This window comes from Brassica oleracea, chromosome C1 (genome assembly GCF_000695525.1).
Source record: "Brassica oleracea var. oleracea cultivar TO1000 chromosome C1, BOL, whole genome shotgun sequence".
NCBI classification, from domain to species: Eukaryota; Viridiplantae; Streptophyta; class Magnoliopsida; order Brassicales; family Brassicaceae; genus Brassica; species Brassica oleracea.
The window spans coordinates 36,753,142-36,772,616 of record NC_027748.1 but is presented as its reverse complement, the minus strand read 5'-3'; the positions used below and the strand labels follow the sequence as shown (position 1 = coordinate 36,772,616).

At 36.5% G+C, this 19,475-nt stretch overlaps 5 protein-coding genes across 6 annotated transcripts; 2 read left to right on the top strand and 3 right to left on the bottom strand.

The window, feature by feature from the left end:
- On the bottom strand, window positions 1–5,066 carry LOC106316292 (kinesin-13A). Of its 2 annotated transcripts, none has more exons than XM_013754172.1 (14): window positions 4,896–5,066; window positions 4,756–4,807; window positions 4,437–4,680; window positions 3,591–3,812; window positions 3,046–3,225; window positions 2,830–2,931; window positions 2,651–2,728; window positions 2,411–2,492; window positions 2,152–2,314; window positions 1,588–1,917; window positions 1,252–1,470; window positions 625–1,174; window positions 484–549; window positions 1–405 (listed from the first exon to the last, which is right to left on the bottom strand). In XM_013754172.1, the coding sequence occupies exons 3-14, from the start codon at window positions 4,623–4,625 to the stop codon at window positions 220–222; spliced, it is 2,367 nt and encodes a 788-aa protein (XP_013609626.1). In that variant the 5' UTR covers window positions 4,626–4,680; window positions 4,756–4,807; window positions 4,896–5,066; the 3' UTR covers window positions 1–219. The 2 variants fall into 2 exon arrangements, with proteins under 2 accessions (XP_013609626.1, XP_013609632.1); XM_013754178.1 differs by having other exon boundaries at window positions 4,437–4,665.
- Window positions 5,067–7,805: 2,739 nt separating this feature from the next.
- On the bottom strand, window positions 7,806–9,262 carry LOC106294955 (translationally-controlled tumor protein homolog). Its single transcript, XM_013730719.1, has 4 exons — window positions 9,117–9,262; window positions 8,604–8,677; window positions 8,208–8,494; window positions 7,806–8,107 (listed from the first exon to the last, which is right to left on the bottom strand). The coding sequence occupies exons 1-4, from the start codon at window positions 9,142–9,144 to the stop codon at window positions 7,990–7,992; spliced, it is 507 nt and encodes a 168-aa protein (XP_013586173.1). The 5' UTR covers window positions 9,145–9,262; the 3' UTR covers window positions 7,806–7,989.
- Window positions 9,263–10,080: 818 nt separating this feature from the next.
- On the top strand, window positions 10,081–13,478 carry LOC106338902 (protein pleiotropic regulator PRL2). Its single transcript, XM_013777773.1, has 15 exons — window positions 10,081–10,228; window positions 10,413–10,497; window positions 10,620–10,695; window positions 10,782–10,871; window positions 11,020–11,112; window positions 11,368–11,431; window positions 11,536–11,621; window positions 11,724–11,825; window positions 11,913–11,996; window positions 12,113–12,173; window positions 12,270–12,336; window positions 12,417–12,494; window positions 12,640–12,704; window positions 12,816–12,893; window positions 13,019–13,478. The coding sequence occupies exons 1-15, from the start codon at window positions 10,081–10,083 to the stop codon at window positions 13,189–13,191; spliced, it is 1,350 nt and encodes a 449-aa protein (XP_013633227.1). The 3' UTR covers window positions 13,192–13,478.
- Window positions 13,479–15,596: 2,118 nt separating this feature from the next.
- Window positions 15,597–16,901, top strand: LOC106316284 (phylloplanin-like). The gene is made up of 2 exons (XM_013754162.1): window positions 15,597–16,011; window positions 16,375–16,901. The coding sequence occupies exons 1-2, from the start codon at window positions 15,702–15,704 to the stop codon at window positions 16,653–16,655; spliced, it is 591 nt and encodes a 196-aa protein (XP_013609616.1). The 5' UTR covers window positions 15,597–15,701; the 3' UTR covers window positions 16,656–16,901.
- Window positions 16,902–17,296: 395 nt separating this feature from the next.
- LOC106316263 (bidirectional sugar transporter SWEET16) lies at window positions 17,297–19,107 on the bottom strand. The gene is made up of 6 exons (XM_013754143.1): window positions 19,009–19,107; window positions 18,862–18,898; window positions 18,544–18,754; window positions 18,035–18,199; window positions 17,609–17,728; window positions 17,297–17,518 (listed from the first exon to the last, which is right to left on the bottom strand). Exons 1-6 carry the CDS (start codon window positions 19,040–19,042, stop codon window positions 17,390–17,392), a joined length of 696 nt encoding a protein of 231 aa, XP_013609597.1. The 5' UTR covers window positions 19,043–19,107; the 3' UTR covers window positions 17,297–17,389.
- Window positions 19,108–19,475: the final 368 nt, after the last annotated feature.

The window sequence follows — 19,475 nt, the reverse complement described above, 5'->3', positions numbered from 1 at the left end:
TTTTGGAAAGGATAGTTAGAGAAAAATAAGAAACACAAAAGGTATAATTTTATAATAGATTTAAAAATAAAGTGAAATAAATTCACAAACATGATTCAAGAAGAGATCACCATATTTTATGCAGAACTGAAACTAAAATTTCAATTTCTTTCTTCATTGTGTCCCAAGCAAACTTTCACACTTGACAACACCACACACAAAAGTCGTTCTTTCTACCAACTACCGAGGAGGAACTCTCTTACGGCTCAGTATCTCTTGTTCCTTGAGACGGTGTTGGAACCGAGCTAGCCTCGCTTGGAGACTGACAAGCCCCGCTGCTTTCCGGGACAAGACAAAGCTCAGTTGCGTTACGTAGTTTTCTATCATGCTTCCTGGTTGGTCTACCTCCGCTAGAAGCTTCATTTCCTGATTAAGATATGTAAAAACAAAACAAAGCGATGATAATCTCTAAAATCGAATAGTCATTTAGTTACGTTTACTTACCTCGCGAACAATCTCCATTGTATCCTCTATTTCTTTTCTGTGCGCTGCAATCAGAGCTTCTTCTTCCTGAACCGGTGGTTATCATAACTATTAGTATTAGTAAGATAATCTCTTGTCGTAGATGTTAAGTAACTATGTTACCTCCAGCAGTGCGTCAATGTTTTCATCAAGCGAAGTATCAGTTTCATACTGCCTTGAAGCAGTTTCGCTTGTGTTCTGTCTAAAGCTTGTCAAGGTAGGGATATCCGATGACCTGACATCTCTTTTAGACAAGTTTTGTGGTGGTCTGTCTGGTTTTTCTTCCCGCCACGCTTTCCCACGAGGTGGTGACACTTTCTTCACTTTCTCTTCACGGTCTGAAGTCTCTTGCGGATATGAAGACAAGTGGTTCCTCTGACTAGCGGAGCCACCAAAAGAACTGTTGTTCGTCTCTGATCTCCCTTTGTCCATTGAGATTGATGGGATTCCACTTTCCTCTCGAAAACTTGTAGGTTGTCTGAAGTCAGTAGTCGAAGTAGTGTAGCTTTCCTTTTCGATCCTCCTCCCTGTTTCCTGTACATTCACTTCCTGTGGAGGCTCAAAGATATCTTCCACATCGTTTGAGGCCAGCAAAGCTTCCTTGTTAACTGGAGGCATTGAATTGGCAGTTTGATCTTTCTTGCTGTTCCCACTTTTCGATAGACTTTTGACCCTGTTTATTCCATATATAACAAACAGGTTAAGAAGGGCTGGAACTCAGAATTAGTCTAACGTTTGTACAAAACATACCGATCAGCATATCTTAGTGTATTGAGGGTATGTTCACACGATCCTACACTCGGAGAGATGCAAGAGATCATCACCGTTCTTGAGTTTCCAACGAACGAGTCACGGAGCACTTCGGTTAGTTTGCTTCCACGGAATGGTATATGTAGCTGGTCATTGTCCAGCGCACGTATACATTCCTTTAGGGCCAAGAGACTCTTATTGATTTCCGCTCCTTCAATCCTAAGCAAAATCAACCGTGAAAACTAAAGATCAAGATTGTGGTGGTCCTAAAGTAACATAGTGCCACCCCATCAAACACACAAGTCCAAAAAGAGGCATAGAAAAGAGCATCCTTACCTTGTTTGGCGGTCATTGTCTGTGGTGTCTGCACCTCTTTCACTGCCAGCAAGGTCAATGAAAGAAATCTTCCCAACAACTTTCCCAGGCAATTCCTTGGCATCATTGTTTTTGCGTCTAGTTTCTTTTACCTCAACATGCTTCTTTACAACAAGCTGTAAGATAGCATGTGATCTAGAAGATTCCTCATTTGCTCCAGTAGACCCAGTGCTCCTTTCTGCATTTCCTTTCTCTATGAAGTCTTTTACAATTTGAACATCTGAAACTTCATACTCTTGCAGGCCAACAATGCAAACTTGTTGTCTACCATCTTCTCGCATGCAAAGTTTCCTGCTCGACAATAACTGAGTGATTTAGACAACTCAAAACTTCCATTTGCAATTGTAGACAACAGATGACAATATTTACAATTTCATAACATCTTTCAAGGGGGCCAAATAATTTGAAGACACCAAAATAATAATTCAAAGCATAAAGAAAAATGTATATGCCAAAGGAAAAAACATAAAATGTCTAAAATTATGACTTAAGCAGAAATGAGAAAGAAAGAGAAAGAACACTAACTTTCTCTCACTGAGAAGATCAAACAGCTTTCCGCCATATATCTCAAAATAGCTGAGCCACAATTTAAACCTCTGATTGCTATATACTGGTTGACGCAACAACCTCATTAGATCTTCAACAGCTCGTATGGGTAGTGGCTTCATTGTGTATGTCTTACCACTACCTGAATAAAGCAAAACATCATCAGGGCCATCAAATGAAATCAAGAAGAAATATTATCATCTAATATCTTCGAATAAACATTACTGCCATTGCATACCTGTTTGACCATATGCAAAACATGTAGCTTTTGTTCTCTGGAAAATAATGGGAATTATCGGCTCAATCGTGGCCCGATACACCTGTTTAAGGAAACAACACACAAGATCAACGCAGAGTAAAGCTTTTAAAAATCTACAAAGCTTAGTGTCCATTCATAAATCTGTCACAGCTCAAGGTTGCATCATGTACTCCTGCTAGAATTTGTTATGGACTTCAATACGTTTGATTATTAAATTACCTCATCATTTGAAACATCCTCATCTAGAACAGCATCAAAGCAGAACTCATGATTTTCCACATAAGCTGTCAAATCGACCTGCACCAACAAGATTATGATTCTCTCAATATCAGATGCCATCGTTTAGTTATTTAACTGAATCATGCCATTATTATCTTCAATGAAGACTACACACAAACCTTCAGCTTGGGCTCATGGACAGTCAAAGAATTATCAGACACGGTCACGACATCCTCCTCTTTTCTAGCTATTTCTTTCTTATTTAGGGGTCTTTTCCTTACCTAGAGAGTGAAGACAGCAAACAACGGTTCTCAATGAGCCCTAGTCATAGTGAATGTTGCTTAAAAAACAATCACGTAGTTAAGAAACAGTTACTGCTCAAATGAATGCCTTACCACTACTTTAATCTTTGCTACACTGGTATTTTCTTTTTCACTCTTAGGCAATGAGCCCAAAGGTTCAGCATCTGTTTGTTGCCGTTGTTGACGATTAGCTGGCAAATTAAAATCTTCTTCAAATTCTTTATTCACACTAGGCATGAAAGGTGACGGCTCAAAGGGTTCGGTAATCACATGCTGCAAAATGAAAGAAAAATGAAATACTACAAAACAATGAATTGATAAATTTCACATGGATAAACTCATCCGTTAAGAACTAGCAAATGCAATCGAAATTTTCAGAAGCTTTTTCAACGAAATCAATACTATAACTGCCATCTCTCGCTAAATCCTATTCATATTCCTTCCGATTGCATGCTCACCAAGCCAATGTATTAGGTGGAACACAATATGATAATGTAAGATTGCTAGTTACACTACTATCGACCGAGATGTAACTCAAGAACAGACAATGAATAAAATGTTTTGTTTTTCTAATCTATGTGAACACTAATGAGCATAACTATGAATAAACTCTGTACTAGTTCTTCTTCCAAACGTACCTCAGATAGCAGCTCTGTATCATCCATTGCATGAAGATCCATTAATCCAGCTCCAAAATCACCTCTGAACTCGGGTGAGAAAAATCCTTCCGAGGAAGGCATAGCTGATGATGCCTGATACGTTGGTGTATATGATTCGGAAGTCGACTCCCCGTTAAAATTAAGATTTCTCATTAAATTGAACAGTCTTTGCTTCTCTTCAGCAGTCTGCGCTCCATAACCCTAGCAGATACCGCAAAACACCACAAAGGAGGCTTCAAATTCCCGTTCATACAAACAAAAACAAGAGCCAGCCACGCAGAAGTTTCTATAGCAAAGAAATTCACCTATAGAAAGAGACATTACTAACATCCCTGAAACAAACATGATGCGTATTCACATTCCCATGGATGGTAAAAAAATTTCAACTTTCCAAGCTCAACTAATATACATAAAAGAGAAACAATCCTACATTCGTCTTTCAGTTTTTTTTTTTTTTTGGTAGTCCTACACCATCATGCTTAGGCTATCTGAGTCTAATACAAAATTGTCAGACTTTTACCAACTAGAGTAATTCTATTGCTCCCTGAAACATATATTCCAAGAACAAGCAAAATGAAAATTGACCAATCAAAAGAGAAATTACCACATGGATGGTCAAAAACATCCCAAGCTCTCTCCTTGAGATACATTACGACAAATATACATAAAAGGAAGGGACACAATCCTACATTCGTCTACCAAGACTCGGCTATGCGGGTCTAATACAAAAAGTGTCATACTTTTACCAGTTAGATTAGGCTACAACAGGAGAAGTAAAGGCATGCAAGTTACTGGAAGATTACAGAGACAAAGAATCAAGAATACCTGCATGAGAAGGTTAGGAAGATGACGCTGATCATTATTGCCTGTGGAAGCAACGGGAGACCCCAGATGCTGCAATCCAGCGGATTGTAGCCACCGTGCCATGACAGCATCTCCAGCGTCATTAGCGGGTCCCGCATCGTAAAGCGCCGTCGCGGCCGCAGCGTTGGTCTGCTGCATATGGCCGCCCATGTGGCGCTGCGATCTTCTTTGAGGAGCCAACTTGGGAGATCTGATAGAAACAACTCTTTCATCCCAAACCAAAAACAAAAATCAGATATCAAAATTCAATCTACAGAATCTCAATCGAAGGGAAACTCACAATGTGGAGATTCAAACATGAAATCAGCAAACTCGTTTCGCTTTCTTCGAATCTGAAATTTCCACCCATGGATTTGCATCAGAGAAGCCGAGACGAAGATCGAATTAACAACAAAAAGAAAAAATGTAAGGGATAGTTACCAGAGGGAAACGAAGACACGCAACGATTCGATTAGAGATCTGCGATTTGAAAATACAATCAGATCCGATTGGAACCCTAAGCGATGCGCAGAGAGAGAGAGAAAGCTCTGTTCAAAATTTTCTTTCTTCTACAGGCGGAGAGAGAGAAAGAAAGAGAGGCGTTGAAGAAGATTTGACAAAGTGTTATAAGACCAAGTTAAAAAAATATATTAAATTAAAATTTTTTTAAAAAAAAAGTCGAAGCGTTTAAACTTTTTTTTTTTAAAAAAGTGACAGTTAGAACATCCTTTAACTTCAGAAACATTTACTGATTTATCCTACTTTTATAAATTGTGCTATCTAGTCCACATCATTTTTTAAAACAAGTCCACACGATCTTCTGTGAAACGGCATGGGTTATTGCAGTATGCTTGCTGTCTTATATGTTTTTTGTTTCTACGATATTGTTGAAATCAATCTTTGTCATCTATCGGTTTATTTACATTGAGCTCAGTCATCAATGATATATACTAAACAAAACAAAATAAAAGGAAAATTTATATGGTTTGAATCATTCCTTATTTGACCAAATTGCATAAACTGACAGGATATTGATTTGGACCATAGATAGTAATACTATGGTACTCTCTCTAGATGACAAATGACATGAGTTTTCAGTAGAGGTATGAAATTTGAATATGACTATCGTGCCACACTTCTACTATCATATTGATTTGGACAACAGTAGTAATTGAGAGATGAAATTTTGAATATGTCTGTGGAAAATGACATGAGTTTTCCTCGACATGAATGCCACAACTTTGGGAATTTTCGTACATGCTATGATTTAATATTCTTATAACCATTGTTCTTATATTCCTTTCATATTTATTTTATGTTGTTGACCCATTTGATCTTTTGTATTATTGAAGTCTGAGTTTTGATTTCCAATTTTTTTTTGCAATGTGTAGATGTATCATGCATATGTGTGTGTATAAAGAATTTAAGAGCTATAATATTTGTTAATTTTGTTTGTGTGGTGTATTATCCAAATATAATATACGAGAACAAGAATATTCAAAAGTTGAAAAGTGGGACAACAAAGCTTGTGGGTTACTTTCTTTTGAATCAAAAAGCTTTGCTTTATCTTAAAGCATTTCGATCTAAAGGATTTCTGGTTTTAAGTAGCAAGTGAAAGTAGTTTTTTCTTTGTTTTCTCCATTCTAATAGAACTGGTTTCTTGTTTTGTGCAGCTTTTACATAGAGTACCTCACCTTTTAAGATTAACAAGTGACCACGTGAATTAATAATTTGTTTAAAAGCGAAGGAACAAGTGAACTCTAAAGAAGATAATGACTTCGAATACAATTAGAGGCAAGAGAGTTGGAGCAACGTCAACCCGACCAAATCACGTTTCCTTTTACTTGAGACACAATATTAACAACACATTTTGGTTGTCATCTCCTCTACACACAGACAAAAACACATACATCAAATTATGTTGAGCAACTAAATGAAGCTTCAAGAAAACATAATATTCTACACTAAAAAATGCTCATAACCAACATTTTCTCAATGACGGGTAAATGGGATTATTAAGGAGAAGAAGAAAAATCAAGCATGTATGGAATACTCGTAAATTGTAAAAGTTCAATTGGCAACAACAAGTGACGTTTACTATTGCGTCCAAGGTCCACATTAGTCATCGTGCATAATAACTTGAAACCAAGAAGATATAGAATTATAACAAAAAGGATGCACGCGTGATGGAATGCCATAAGAAGCATTACGGAGATGAAACACACTTATGTTTGCTGAAGACAAGATTGATTCAGTTACGGTATGAGTTCACAAGGCTTAAACTAGACAAGCGAAGTTCAACTGATAGTAACTGATAATCAGACCAAATTACATGGGAAAACTGTCAATTCCCTTTTAAACTTACCGCTACCATATATGCTATTCATACACGAACTTTTTGATCAAGTTAAAACATCATGAACTCAAAATTTAAATTTCACACAAATTATTAAAATGTGGTCAACTACTACATAACCAGAATCAATTTCGGTTTTATCCACTTGTGTTGACGTGGCTGGCACATAGTCAATTGATTTGGTTTAGTTTGACACATATTTAACTTTTTTTTAACCAGGGAAAAGTGAAACAACGTCGTTTTGATATTTGCTAAAGTAGGGTGAATCGAACCTACCGGTCACATATCTCAACTCTCTCGCTACTTCACCATCAAATCACGATCAAAGATGAACAAAACGTTTGTTCGGGATTACACTCAGATCTGATTCATGCCCAACCACTCTTGTTCCTCTTCTCTTTTAACTCAATTTAACAAGATCTCTCGTTGATCTAAATGTTTTCATTTTTATGATGTCAAAGAAGATAAACAGTTAATCAAAAGATAAATATAGAAGAGATCTCTGGGTTTTCATCCAACACGAACGATATTTTTTGATTAAGACGTCAAGAGATATAGATTAAAACAGTGAAAAACTGAAACTTCTCTGATTTAGTGATAGTGTGGAATCGAAATTGATTATTGGATTTGAGTTTGATTTTTCTAGGTTTTGCCTTGATGGGTTTCCTAAGGAAGCTAAACGATGGTCAAGGAGAAGACTGGAACAGTCCGGCGATGAAGGTAAACGGCGGTGAAGGAGGTAGGAGACGTACACTTTTAAGTACTATTATGTTGTAACGAAATTAATAAACTTTGAAGCAAGTGGTTTACCTTTGACGTGATTGTACGTTATTTCATTTCACTTTTCTCAGATTAGTTTTTCTTTTTCAATAGGTGTCAAACTAAACTAAATTGACTATGTGGCAGCCACATATTGATTACAATATAGTAATTGGCTATATTTTAATACTGTGTGAAACTCAAACCAAAAAAGAGATAAAAATCAAAGACGCAAAAAGTAAAGGACGAACCAAAATTCAACTAACAAACCATTGTTTTCGGATTAATAACTTGAGAATCTTGCAACAGAGATGAGAAGTAGAAAGAAAAGTAAAATGGTGGGGAAGAAACACATAACAATATAAAGAGACATAGACTTAATAGAGTCGCTGCGACCGACCACACGAGAGCTTCTCTCAATCAGCACTTGACCTCCTTCAAACCATGTCCGAAGTACAAAAATGTTGGGTTAGTAGCACCCTCCTTGTAGTAAGCAAAGACCACAGTGCTGTCATCGTGCATGCTCTCCCCAACAAAGCTGTAAATAATATCAAAACAACGTAACCATAAATGAGATTCCATTACAATTGATCGTCATAAAGCAATGAAAATATAAGGATTGTGAAGGGGGTACTTACAATTGGAAGTCCTTGAGCTTAGGGAGCAAGTACTTGGTAGCTCCCTCAATACCCTTCTTGAAAGCTTCTTGATCTTCGGCGTTGAGCTTGGGGGTCAAAAGCTTGATGTACTTTTTGATATAGGCGATGAACCCCTTCTTGTCGTAGGTCGGTTGCTCCTGGAGCCTGAAGGTGTCGACAATGTCAACAACCTTTTGAACAGAGTCGTCAACACCCTCGTCCTCACCACCTTCTTCAGCAGAGGGGTTGGCACCAATGTTAACCTCTACACATCCCTGGGTAGTCCACTGGATATAACAACAACGCAAAAGAATAAAACCCAATGAGAACACAAAAAACTCAAAACAAAAGTCTTTGCAACTTTTGATGAATACAGAGTAAAGGGTTGGCACATACCTTTCCTTCAACTTCCCAAAGAATACCATTCTCAATCTCCTTGTAAGGGAAAGAGTCAGAGAGAAGCTCATCACCTGAAACATTAACCAATAATCTTCAGTAAGCCAATCCACTGATTCATATTATAGAACATATGAATCCTAAAGATAAGGTCAGGCAAATTCAATCTAGATTCACCAAAGATCAAAATAATAAACCTAATTCATACAAATACACCCAAATACGAGAAGAAGCATCAACTAGGACATTCAGAAACACTAATCAATAACAGATCCAACCATAAGATTCAATAACTATGCCCATCACGAATAGAATTACAAATTGACGAGAAAACTATTGTACATCCAATCTAAATCGCCTAATCAATAACTATGCCTATAACTGATTGCATTACAGCTGCAAATCGACGATCTAAACGTAGGATGCGATTACAGATCTAACGAAATCTCAATTCGAAGCAGAACAAGTCGAAATCAACAATTAGTTCGATCGAAAACCAATGATTGAGCTTACCGGTGAGAAGATCAGTGTACACCAACATGGTCGCTTATTGAATTATTCTCTCTCTCTCCGATCGATGGGAATAAAAACGAATCTATAAGGTTGCGGGAGAGAGACGCAGCGACGAGGGGGTTACCTCGAGGACGTAACAACGGTATTTATACTCGAGCCTAACGAGGGTTTCCGATCGAGAGAAAAGGAGATAATAGTTAATTACTATTTTACCCTTTTCCTTTTTTAAAAAAAAAATAATGAAAAAATGACTAAGATAGCAATAAAAAAAAGTTTTTATCACAAATATAATCTCTAAGAATAAAAATGATCAAAATAGCACTTAATGTTTTATCAAAAGAGATAAATATACATTTATATCCTAATGGTAAATTAATTTAGACATTAGGGTTTAGAGTTAAGGGGTAGAGTTTAGAATTTAGGGTTTAGGGTTTAGGGTTTAGAGTTTAGGGTTTAGGATTTAGAGTTCAGAGGTAGAGTTTAGGGTTTAGAGTTTAGGGTTAAGGGGTGGAATTTAGGATTTAGGGTTTAGGGTTTAGGATTTATAGTTCAGGGTTTAGGATTTAGGGGTGGGGTTTAGGGTTTGGGGTTTGGGGTTAAGGGGTGAAGTTTAGGGTTCAAGGTTTAGGGTTTAGGGTTTAGGATTTAGGGTTTAGAGTTTAGGTTTTAGGGTTTAGAGTTGTGTAGTGGGGTTTTGGGATAAGATTTCAAATTTTGAAAAATATAAAAAAAATTAATTTTTTCAAAAGATAAAATGTTATTTTGGTCATTTTGGTTTTTGAATATTATTTTTGTGACTTAAACTTAGAAAATGTGTTATTTTTGAGATTTGCCCGGAAAAAGGATTATAAAATATTAAACCGCCGAGAGTTGGGTTAACGTATAAATAAAGATCCGATTCGATCTTCTGCAGATAGTTTCGTTTCTCTCGCTCTCTTTTTCGTGTGAAAACGACGAATCGACGATGACGACGGAGATCGAGCCACAGTCACTGCAAAAGATGAATCTGAAATCAGTAAAGCGAGCTCTTGATCTTTTCTCCCCCGCTCGTGATCATATACGTAAGTCTGACCATAACAATGAGCAGATAGCTCCATCCATTGCCCTTCCATGTGAGAAAGTTTCCACCTTTCTAGTTTTTTCTTCATCTCATTCTTTATCGCAGTTTTGAGCCTTTATTCGTATCTCTATAAGTAGGGATTTGAAAACAAGTTGAAGTACCATTATTTTCTTTGCATTATGGTTTCTCGTTCGTTCTAAAGTTTCTAACTTTTACTGCTCGATGAATTCTACCAGGTACAGAAGGAGCCAAGGAAGTTCAAAAGGGCGTAACAGAGAAAGCTTTAGCTGTTGTTGGTCCAGCTTTACCGCCAAGAACCTTGTGAGTTTACCCTTTTTTTCCTTTGTAATTTTACTAATCGATAAAAAAAAATTTACTACATTCTCAAGAATCTTTTTGCTCTACTTATATCGTGATGATGCTGATAATGGATCGAATTACAGGAACGACAACACTGTTCACGCAGGCAAAGGCACCACTGTTCTTCCTGCATTTGGATCCTCATCTGAAAGGTTCTCTGTCCTTTCCTTTTCCTCTTTTATGAGCTCTCTGTAATGACACCACATGTTAGATTGTACATAAAACTCTGATGAGTTTGTTCATAGTCATGGAACCTGTCAACTTCTGCTTTAATGGAGAGAATACCTAGTAGATGGCCCCGTCCAGAGTGGCATGCGCCATGGAAGAATTACAGGGTAAGATATGTTGTGGTATAGTAGCGTTTCTGCATCGAATTGACATATCGTATAAGCGAAGCATGCAGCTCTTCTTAGGCCATTTGTTGGCTTCTCGAGAGTACTTAACGTTCATATGAAGTGATGTATCTTTTGTTTCTTTTAACAGGTGATCCAGGGGCACTTGGGCTGGGTTAGATCTGTTGCATTTGACTCAAGTAATGAATGGTTTTGCACTGGTTCTGCTGATCGTACCATTAAGGTAAACCGATAAGCTCTACATGTTGAAAACTTCAATGCCTTTTTTTCTTCTTCTTTTAACCTCCTTTTATAATATGAATTTTGCTAGATTCTGTTACCTAGCTCTTAATGCATCGTTTACCCATATCTCATGCATTTACCATACTTTCATCCTGTGGGGTAGTTCCTGGAACTCGAGTGCAACTTTACCACTTGTAGCAATCCTGGTTTTATTACTTCTGTAGAAGTTTTCTCTTATATGGCTCATGTTCTCTAGGTATGGGATGTAGCGAGTGGAGTTCTGAAGCTCACACTTACTGGACATATTGGGCAAGTACGAGGTTAGCCTTTTTCAATCTTAACCCCATCCATTTCATCAATAATTCTTGCAAAGCAAAGTTCCATGCTTCGACTTTCTAAGATTTGCTTAATCATTGTTTCACAGGCCTGGCTGTAAGCAACAAAGATACCTACATGTTCTCTGCTGGTGATGACAAGCAAGTCAAATGCTGGGACCTTGAGCAGAATAAGGTTTAAACTCGATGATGGACTTCACTTCATTGTAGATGAATTACATGTCTTCCTGATCTTAACTTCTCATGTTCTGTGTTTTTTGGAATTTTGCTTGGATAGGTTATCCGATCTTATCATGGTCACTTGAGTGGAGTCTATTGCTTAGCTTTTCATCCAACTCTGGACGTTGTACTAACCGGAGGGCGAGACTCTGTCTGCAGGGTATGAAATTTAGTGAAAAGATGTATCATGTTTTCAGTTTCTGAGTTTCGCTGAGATTGTTGTTTAAAATCCTGTTTCTGCATGTAGGTGTGGGATATCCGTACGAATAAGCAGACGTTTGCACTCTCGGGACATGACAAAGACGTTTGTTCCGTTTTCACCCATCCAACCGTAAGCCACTTTTCATAAGCGAGCACTTCTGTTTTATGCTATATGGTCATCTGTTTTACTTTCGGAAATCATTTGAACTTGGGATATGAGAGCTGATGGTGTGTGTAATCTTGCAGGACCCACAAGTTGTTACCGGTTCTCATGATTCGACCATTAAATTTTGGGACCTTCGATATGGTACACTTAACGTTTAACCATCTTCTGATTTTTTTTGCTTTTCAGTTGTGTGCAGAGTTGACTAACAAATATATATTGTTTGGTTATTATAATCAGGTAGAACAATGGCAACTCTAACGAATCATAAGAAAGCTGTCCGAGCAATGGCGCTTCAACCGATAGAGTAATTGTCCTTCTCTTTCAACCTTTGGCTGTGCAAGATTATGCACTCTGATTTAATTTGTTCCCTTGATTTTTTTTCAGGAATGCTTTTGTTTCTGCATCGGCTGATAACATCAAGAAGTTTAGCCTTCCTAAGGGAGAGTTTCGCCACAACATGCTGTAAGTATCTGGAATCCTTGTTAATTAGCTCTTGTATCTAGTTTCATTGAGTATTTTTTAGTCAGTTAGTTTTCTGATGCAGTCAAAGAAATTGTAGTTTTTTTTTTTCTGATGTGTTTTGGTGTTGTCATACTCCATGGAGCAGTTCTCAGCAAAGAGCCACAATCAACGCAGTGGCTGTTAATGAGGATGGTGTAATGGTCACTGGAGGTATTAACTCATTTCCAAACCTTTTTATTTGATAGTATCTGGATGACACACTTATACGTACTACACTGGATGCATGTTTCTTAAAATGTTTACGTTGTTGTATCGTCGAAGGTGATAATGGAAGCTTATGGTTCTGGGATTGGAAGAGTGGTCACAGTTTCCAACAGGCAGAAACCATTGTACAGCCTGGTATGACCTCATACTACTGTTTCTTTAAATTTTTGTTCTTGTTGATTAGTTTCTAAGGAGCTAAGGAAGTTCTCGAGTGTGAACAAGTAGTAAATCTGAGTCGTTTTATCATTTCACGTTGTTAGGTTCGCTGGAGAGTGAAGCTGGTATATATGCAGCGTGTTACGATCAGACGGGTTCAAGGCTGGTAACGTGTGAGGCAGACAAGACCATAAAGATGTGGAAGGAAGACGAGAACGCAACTCCTGAAACCCATCCTCTTAACTTCAGACCTCCCAAAGAGATCAGACGCTTCTGAGGTCTCTCTCTCTCTCGCACACCTCTCTAGTTATCATCTCAAACTCAAGTCAGAGGAATCACTAATCTTACAAATATAAGATGCTTTTGCCAGTTTCTCCTCAAGATAAAGTCATGTTAATTGTAGTTTTGCAAGAGTGTTGAAGCCATTATTATGGACAAGGGCATCTCAGTATGAAGATTTTCTCCAATAAATATGATAAATATACCCCATGTTTATGAATTATTATGGGCATCATATGAAATTAATGGTCATAGATGACAATCCACCACTCGAGTGGTAACCGATCAGGACCTCAGCCAGTCTTTGCCATTGAGGTAACCCGATCTTGCCCCGCTGCTATGCCATTCTTTAATTTATGGGCACTAATTCTTTAATTTATAAGTTAAATGATGGAAGATAAAAGAGAACTTTAATCTTCCGAGGTTTATGAAACAAGATTCTACTGTTTATGTTTCATAAATTTTCAGCAAGGTAAGTTTAAATCAATTCTTTCATTATCGTATCGGTTTGGTAATTTAACCCCAAATACCAAATCGTATATATATATACAAGAGCATGATGTCACAAGAGAAAGAATATAAGATGAACAATTGATTAACTAAAGTTACAAGGGAGGCTATGACGAGCGTAAGAATGTGAAGAAAACGCTCTGAAATATCCAAGCCACGCATAATGCACTTAACCAGCAGTGACAACAAGTTCAAAAATATACTTGCAGTACTATGGTGATGAAAACCTCATGTTTCCAAGACTCTTTGTCTCATTGTTACTATCTACTCGAGTTTCTTGGTTACTATCAGTATACTCTAGAATGACTTTCTTACGGCTTTGTGGTGTCCATATCAAACGATTATACCAAACAATTACCGTGACCAAGAGGGCAAGCAACTTGATATACGACTAATCCCTTGGATGGATCTATCCAGCTGGTCCCCTGGAGTTGCGTTGAATTCATTATTAACATACATTTACATTTACCTCTTAAGAGATAACTCTTTTGTTATAGCTATAAAACGAGCGATCCAACATAAAGTCGAAGATTAATAATAGGTTCAGTGGACCAATCTATATAACACAAGTGATGGGTGGTGGATTTTCCCTTATCTCGTTATATCAAGTGTCTACTTGTGTAAGTTTGATTTGCTTTTATATATAAGAATATTTAAGCAGGAAAAAAGGAGCCAAATCTATAGGAGAGCCCTCCTATGATTTGGAGTTTAGGAGTTAAGACCACTCAATGATGCAAATGGTTAGATTTTGAACTTTGACAAAGCTGAACTCACCATATCTTTCTTGACCCAACACTTTAGGATACACTTAAAGACAAAACTGTATTCCAATATTCTGTCTTTCGTTCTTGATCTGTCTCTTTACCTTGTGGGTTCCGATATCTTGACTAATTATTAAAAGGAATAAGAAATTGACATGTTAAATATTTTTTTTTGCATGAGAATGAGTTTTCTTTTAGTTTCTTTATTTTTCACTCAATTAAGTTTTTAAAAAAAAAAATTTGTTGTCATACATAGGAAACATTCTTTTTGTTATCATTGTGTTGATCTATTTACTAGTGAAGAAACTTTATTCCATTAAATGTTTTCAGTAGTGAAGAAACTTCATTAACTCAAGTCAGACGAATCACTAGTCTCACATAAATAATCTTTTGTTGTCATACAGTAGGAAACTTCATTCCATTAAATATTTTTCTTACGGATTGTGATATGTAAAATTTTGGTACGTGTGCAAAAGTTTGAACACCAGATTTATTTTGCGAAATATATTGTGGAAGCAACAAGTTGTTTTTCGATATTAAATTCTTTATGATGCTAGTTTGTATCTGGATGCTGATTAGTAAATAGGGATGTATAGTTCATAATCATAATTGATTATACCATGTTATACCTATCGTCCGACTACTTATATATATTTAATGAATTTCTCAATACACATTATACAAGAAGGGTCGAATTTTGAAACTAATATATATCTCACGCATGCATGGTTTGAATGCAAGACCGGTACAGTTTGATATTCCAAATATTATAACTCGCCGAGAGTAGCATGATTAAACTCGGGCGATGATTTAGTATAGTACTATTATCACATCAGTTTTTTACTTAAACCCCCTAATCTCGTATTCCTGAAAATAGGAAAAGATTGCAAGGATTCTTGGATGAACTAATAGGATGTATAAGAAAAGATAGTAATAATTGATTGCTTGTACACAACTTGTAATTAAATTTTAGGATTCTGGTTTATGAAACCTATGGACGTAATTCACTTAAATATATGATGAAATTATATAATAAAAACATCAGTGACATCATCACCGACTTTAAATGTATAAGAGCAACGTATACAAGAGGGGCGAGATCTACAAAACTCGTTCTATAAATAAAGCTGCATGGGAAGACACTTTATCACATCCAAAACCAAAAGCAACACAAAAGAAAAGCATTTATTTACTGTCTAGCTACTCTGTAATTTCATATACAATTGTTCCCAAGAACATGACAATGCTTAAGAACAAACGAATAACCTTCTCACTGATCTTCGTGTGTCTCGTGATGGTGTCTCCAGTGGCTAAGGCTCAGCTTGGTGGTCTGGGTGGCCTTCTTGGTGGTGGTGGTGGTGGTGGTGGCCTAGGGGGACTTCTTGGTGGTGGTGGCCTAGGGGGCCTTCTTGGTAATGGTGGCCTTGGGGGGCTTCTTGGTGGTGGTGGTGGTGGTGGTGTCCTTGGAGGCATTTTAGGTCTCATCAATATTCAAGGGGTACTTCGTTGCTCTGCCAATGGCAATGTCTCCGCTCCTGCTTTCGTTAGTAAGCTTTCCAAACTTATCCTTTTACCTATGAATCAATCATTTGAAATTAATAACCAGGCCAACAACATTTGTATCGGTTCTCTAAACCAACACAAATTGGCGAGGCTGGTTTTGTTAAAGCGATATGTTGTTATAGATTTTATGTAAAATAAATATGGTATAATTAAACACGTTTGTAAGTTCAATTGTATTGTGAAAATGCGATATGAAATATATATTTCGATTGATTCCTAGAAGTATTTGTATATGTTACATATTCATTCGTGTACGGAATCTATAAATCCACCACTATTCACGTTTGACAAATGTAATTTCATTAATTTTACAGTTCATAACAATCACAAGTTTTAAAATTGAACAGATGCCGGCGTTCAGCTCCAATGCGGAGGACAAAACAACGTCGTCTCAACGTCGACTACAAACGCCGCCGGATTATTCTCGATGCTTGTAAACCCAATCCAGCTTGTGCTTTCTACACTCCTATCCGATTGTCAGGTCGCCGTCACAACCCCTCTCTCCACCTGCAACGCCGCACTTCCTACGGGCCAACTCCTCTCATCATCATTGGCCCTGGTCGGAGAAACCGTCTCTGGTCTCCTCCGCGTCGCCAACCTCCGCCCCACTGGCTTTACCCTTGCTTAGTGAGTCCAGATTATACTTATAAGTTCGGTGAATGTACGTGTTGTTCCATTTTGTGTCGTGACCAGTTTATGTTTGCTTGTGTATGGGTTAACCATATGCATGAATAAGGTCTAGGGTTTGTGTCTTAAGCTTCAAAGTCGTGTACCTGTTGTCGTTTCTGTCTCGAATGTTTGATATGTATAATGCTGTTATAAAATGTAAGAAATTACTTTCCGTCTTTAATAATGTGTCTCTGTATACAAAATACATGTACGTGTATTAGATATTTTCTTTCTTGGTCTTTTAAAAAACCCTAAAAAATCTAGAAAAGCACTTTGAAATCATTAAAAACCCAATGTCTCAAACATTTCTAATAACGATGAACTTGAATTTATGTTTAAAAATCATTAGTTCAATATCATTAGATTTCAGAGACATTTGTAAAAATCAAGTAATAACACTGATCTTAGAAAACTTATGTAAATTCATCATTAAATCAAATGAGATTTGTTATTTTTAACACAATCTTTCAAATGTTTGATTGATTAGTGATATTTTGGACAATTTTAACAACAAATCATAACAGTTTCTCTAGATTCGTTATAATCTTCCAAAAAACATATTTATAATCAAATCCTTCAATGTCACACATGTACTCACGCTCGGATATGTAAAAACAAATTAGATACTATCAATGAACACTCGCCAAAAGAAAAAAAATACATAGATTTTTTATTCATTCATACAAATTATGTTTAAGAAAGGAGAGGTTGGCTTGGAGCGAGGGCTTCCTCTTCATCTTTTACGTTTGATTTGGCATTTCTGTAAAACGCATAAATTAGGAGTTGCATTGTCCCAAGGAAGAAGCCCATTCCATTTGGCACCTATACACACCAAAATATAAATCAGTTTACTATCAAATAACTATTTTTTATGTTTCCTATAAAAAGCTGTATCAAAACAATGATACTTACTAGTAGAAAAACATCGTGTACGAGTAAAGCGTAGACACCCCAAATCGCGCCGTTTAGGAAGAGGAAAAACGATAGCCAAAACGGCATGTACTTCACGCTCTTCGTTGTCACAACTGTTTTCTGATCAGATCAATAATTTAAGTGATTTGGATTAGAACGACACTACGTGTATATCAAAAGGGCCATCTAATGATTTGTTGTTTCTTTGTGGTGGTTGATATGATAGTTTATTGTCTAATGGGGACATAATATTTGTATAAAATAGTCACACAATTTTAAACATGAAAGAATAAAAAATAAAGTTATTGGTGACTTATGTTTTTTCTTTGAAACATATTGGTGTCTTATGCTATTATCATTTGTTTGTAGCAAACGTGTATAATTAATTAATATATAGTTTGATGAAAAGAATATAGAGAGACTTACAATAGCGGAAAGAGGAGAACCATACATGATAATGTTGAGAGTAGCACAAATGAAACCCATTGAGTTAGAACGCGTTTTTGCGTCTCCAAACGCAGTTCTTGTTCCCACAATTGCTATAACTGGGAAAAGAATGTTCAGAGCTAGAACCAAGGTAATTGTTTTTAACTGCAAAAACATAATTGAAAAGATGAGAGAAATCAATTAGTTATAAATGCGTACAAGTGGACAATATATATTATAGTTTATATGACATATCAACTTTTTGATCAAATGTCACAGTAAAATGTTTCTATATATATCTGCTAATCAGATCTGAATCTGAGTCAGACCAATGCAGTCCCTTATCTGTCCATTATTTTTTTTTTGAAACACATATGTCCATTAATTAAAAATGCAGATTTCAACCAATAACCAAAAGAAAACACATAAGATCTCATCATCAAAATACAAATTTACAATGCAAGCAAAATTATATTATTGAAATATGTGAATGAAAATTAAAAACTTACGAATCTAGGTTTTGGGACAAAGAAGAGGAAAATGAGAATATAGATGGATTCAGCAAGAACTCCAAATCCATTGACCGTCGAAACCAAGTATTCTCCAGGCGTCACTATTCCATAATATGTCCATAACGACGAACCCAACAACGTGCAAATGTACGGCAAACACTCATACTCCTCCGTCGATCTCCGTTTCACTATCTTCCAAAACGCCTCCCTATTAATAATTCATATGTAATTCAATTAGTTCATGACCCATTTCTTATAGCTCAAATAATCTATTATTAGATCAAACAAAATCATCTGAAAATCAAGGTAACTCACACAGGAGAGAGGAATACAAGCACCGATATTACATTTCCTGCATCGATCATATATAAAAATTACTCAGCTATAACAATTTAGATATACATATGGTTATGAATGTATTCTTTGATGTAATTTCACGTGCAAAGAAGATGATAAGGTTACCTATGACTCCGACATAAAAACTTAGTTCTGCCATATCTCTGGGGATGAGTTTTTGAGGAAGACAGAGAAAGAAATAGTGGTCAAAGAGGGATTAGAAGAGGCAACTTTGTGTTTACTATCCACAGAATGGATATTTATATACATATATGTGAGTTTATGGTCAAGTATTAATAAATATATAAATCCTCTTTCAGACAGCAAAACGAGTACATAACAGGACGCTAATGTTAAAATAAAAGGGCTCATGTATCTCGTGAATGTTTGATTAAGGATAAGAGTAGTATCGTGCATACCATATTCTACACTAATCTCCTTTTCAGGTTGAATAGTTCCTTTCCTCCTATTATAATCTTTTTATACCCTTGTTGTTATTGAAATAAGTGATTTACTAAAGATTTGATGGATGTAATAGCATTGACTAAATCTAATTTAGTGTAAAACTAATACAAATACACTAGGAGTATTTC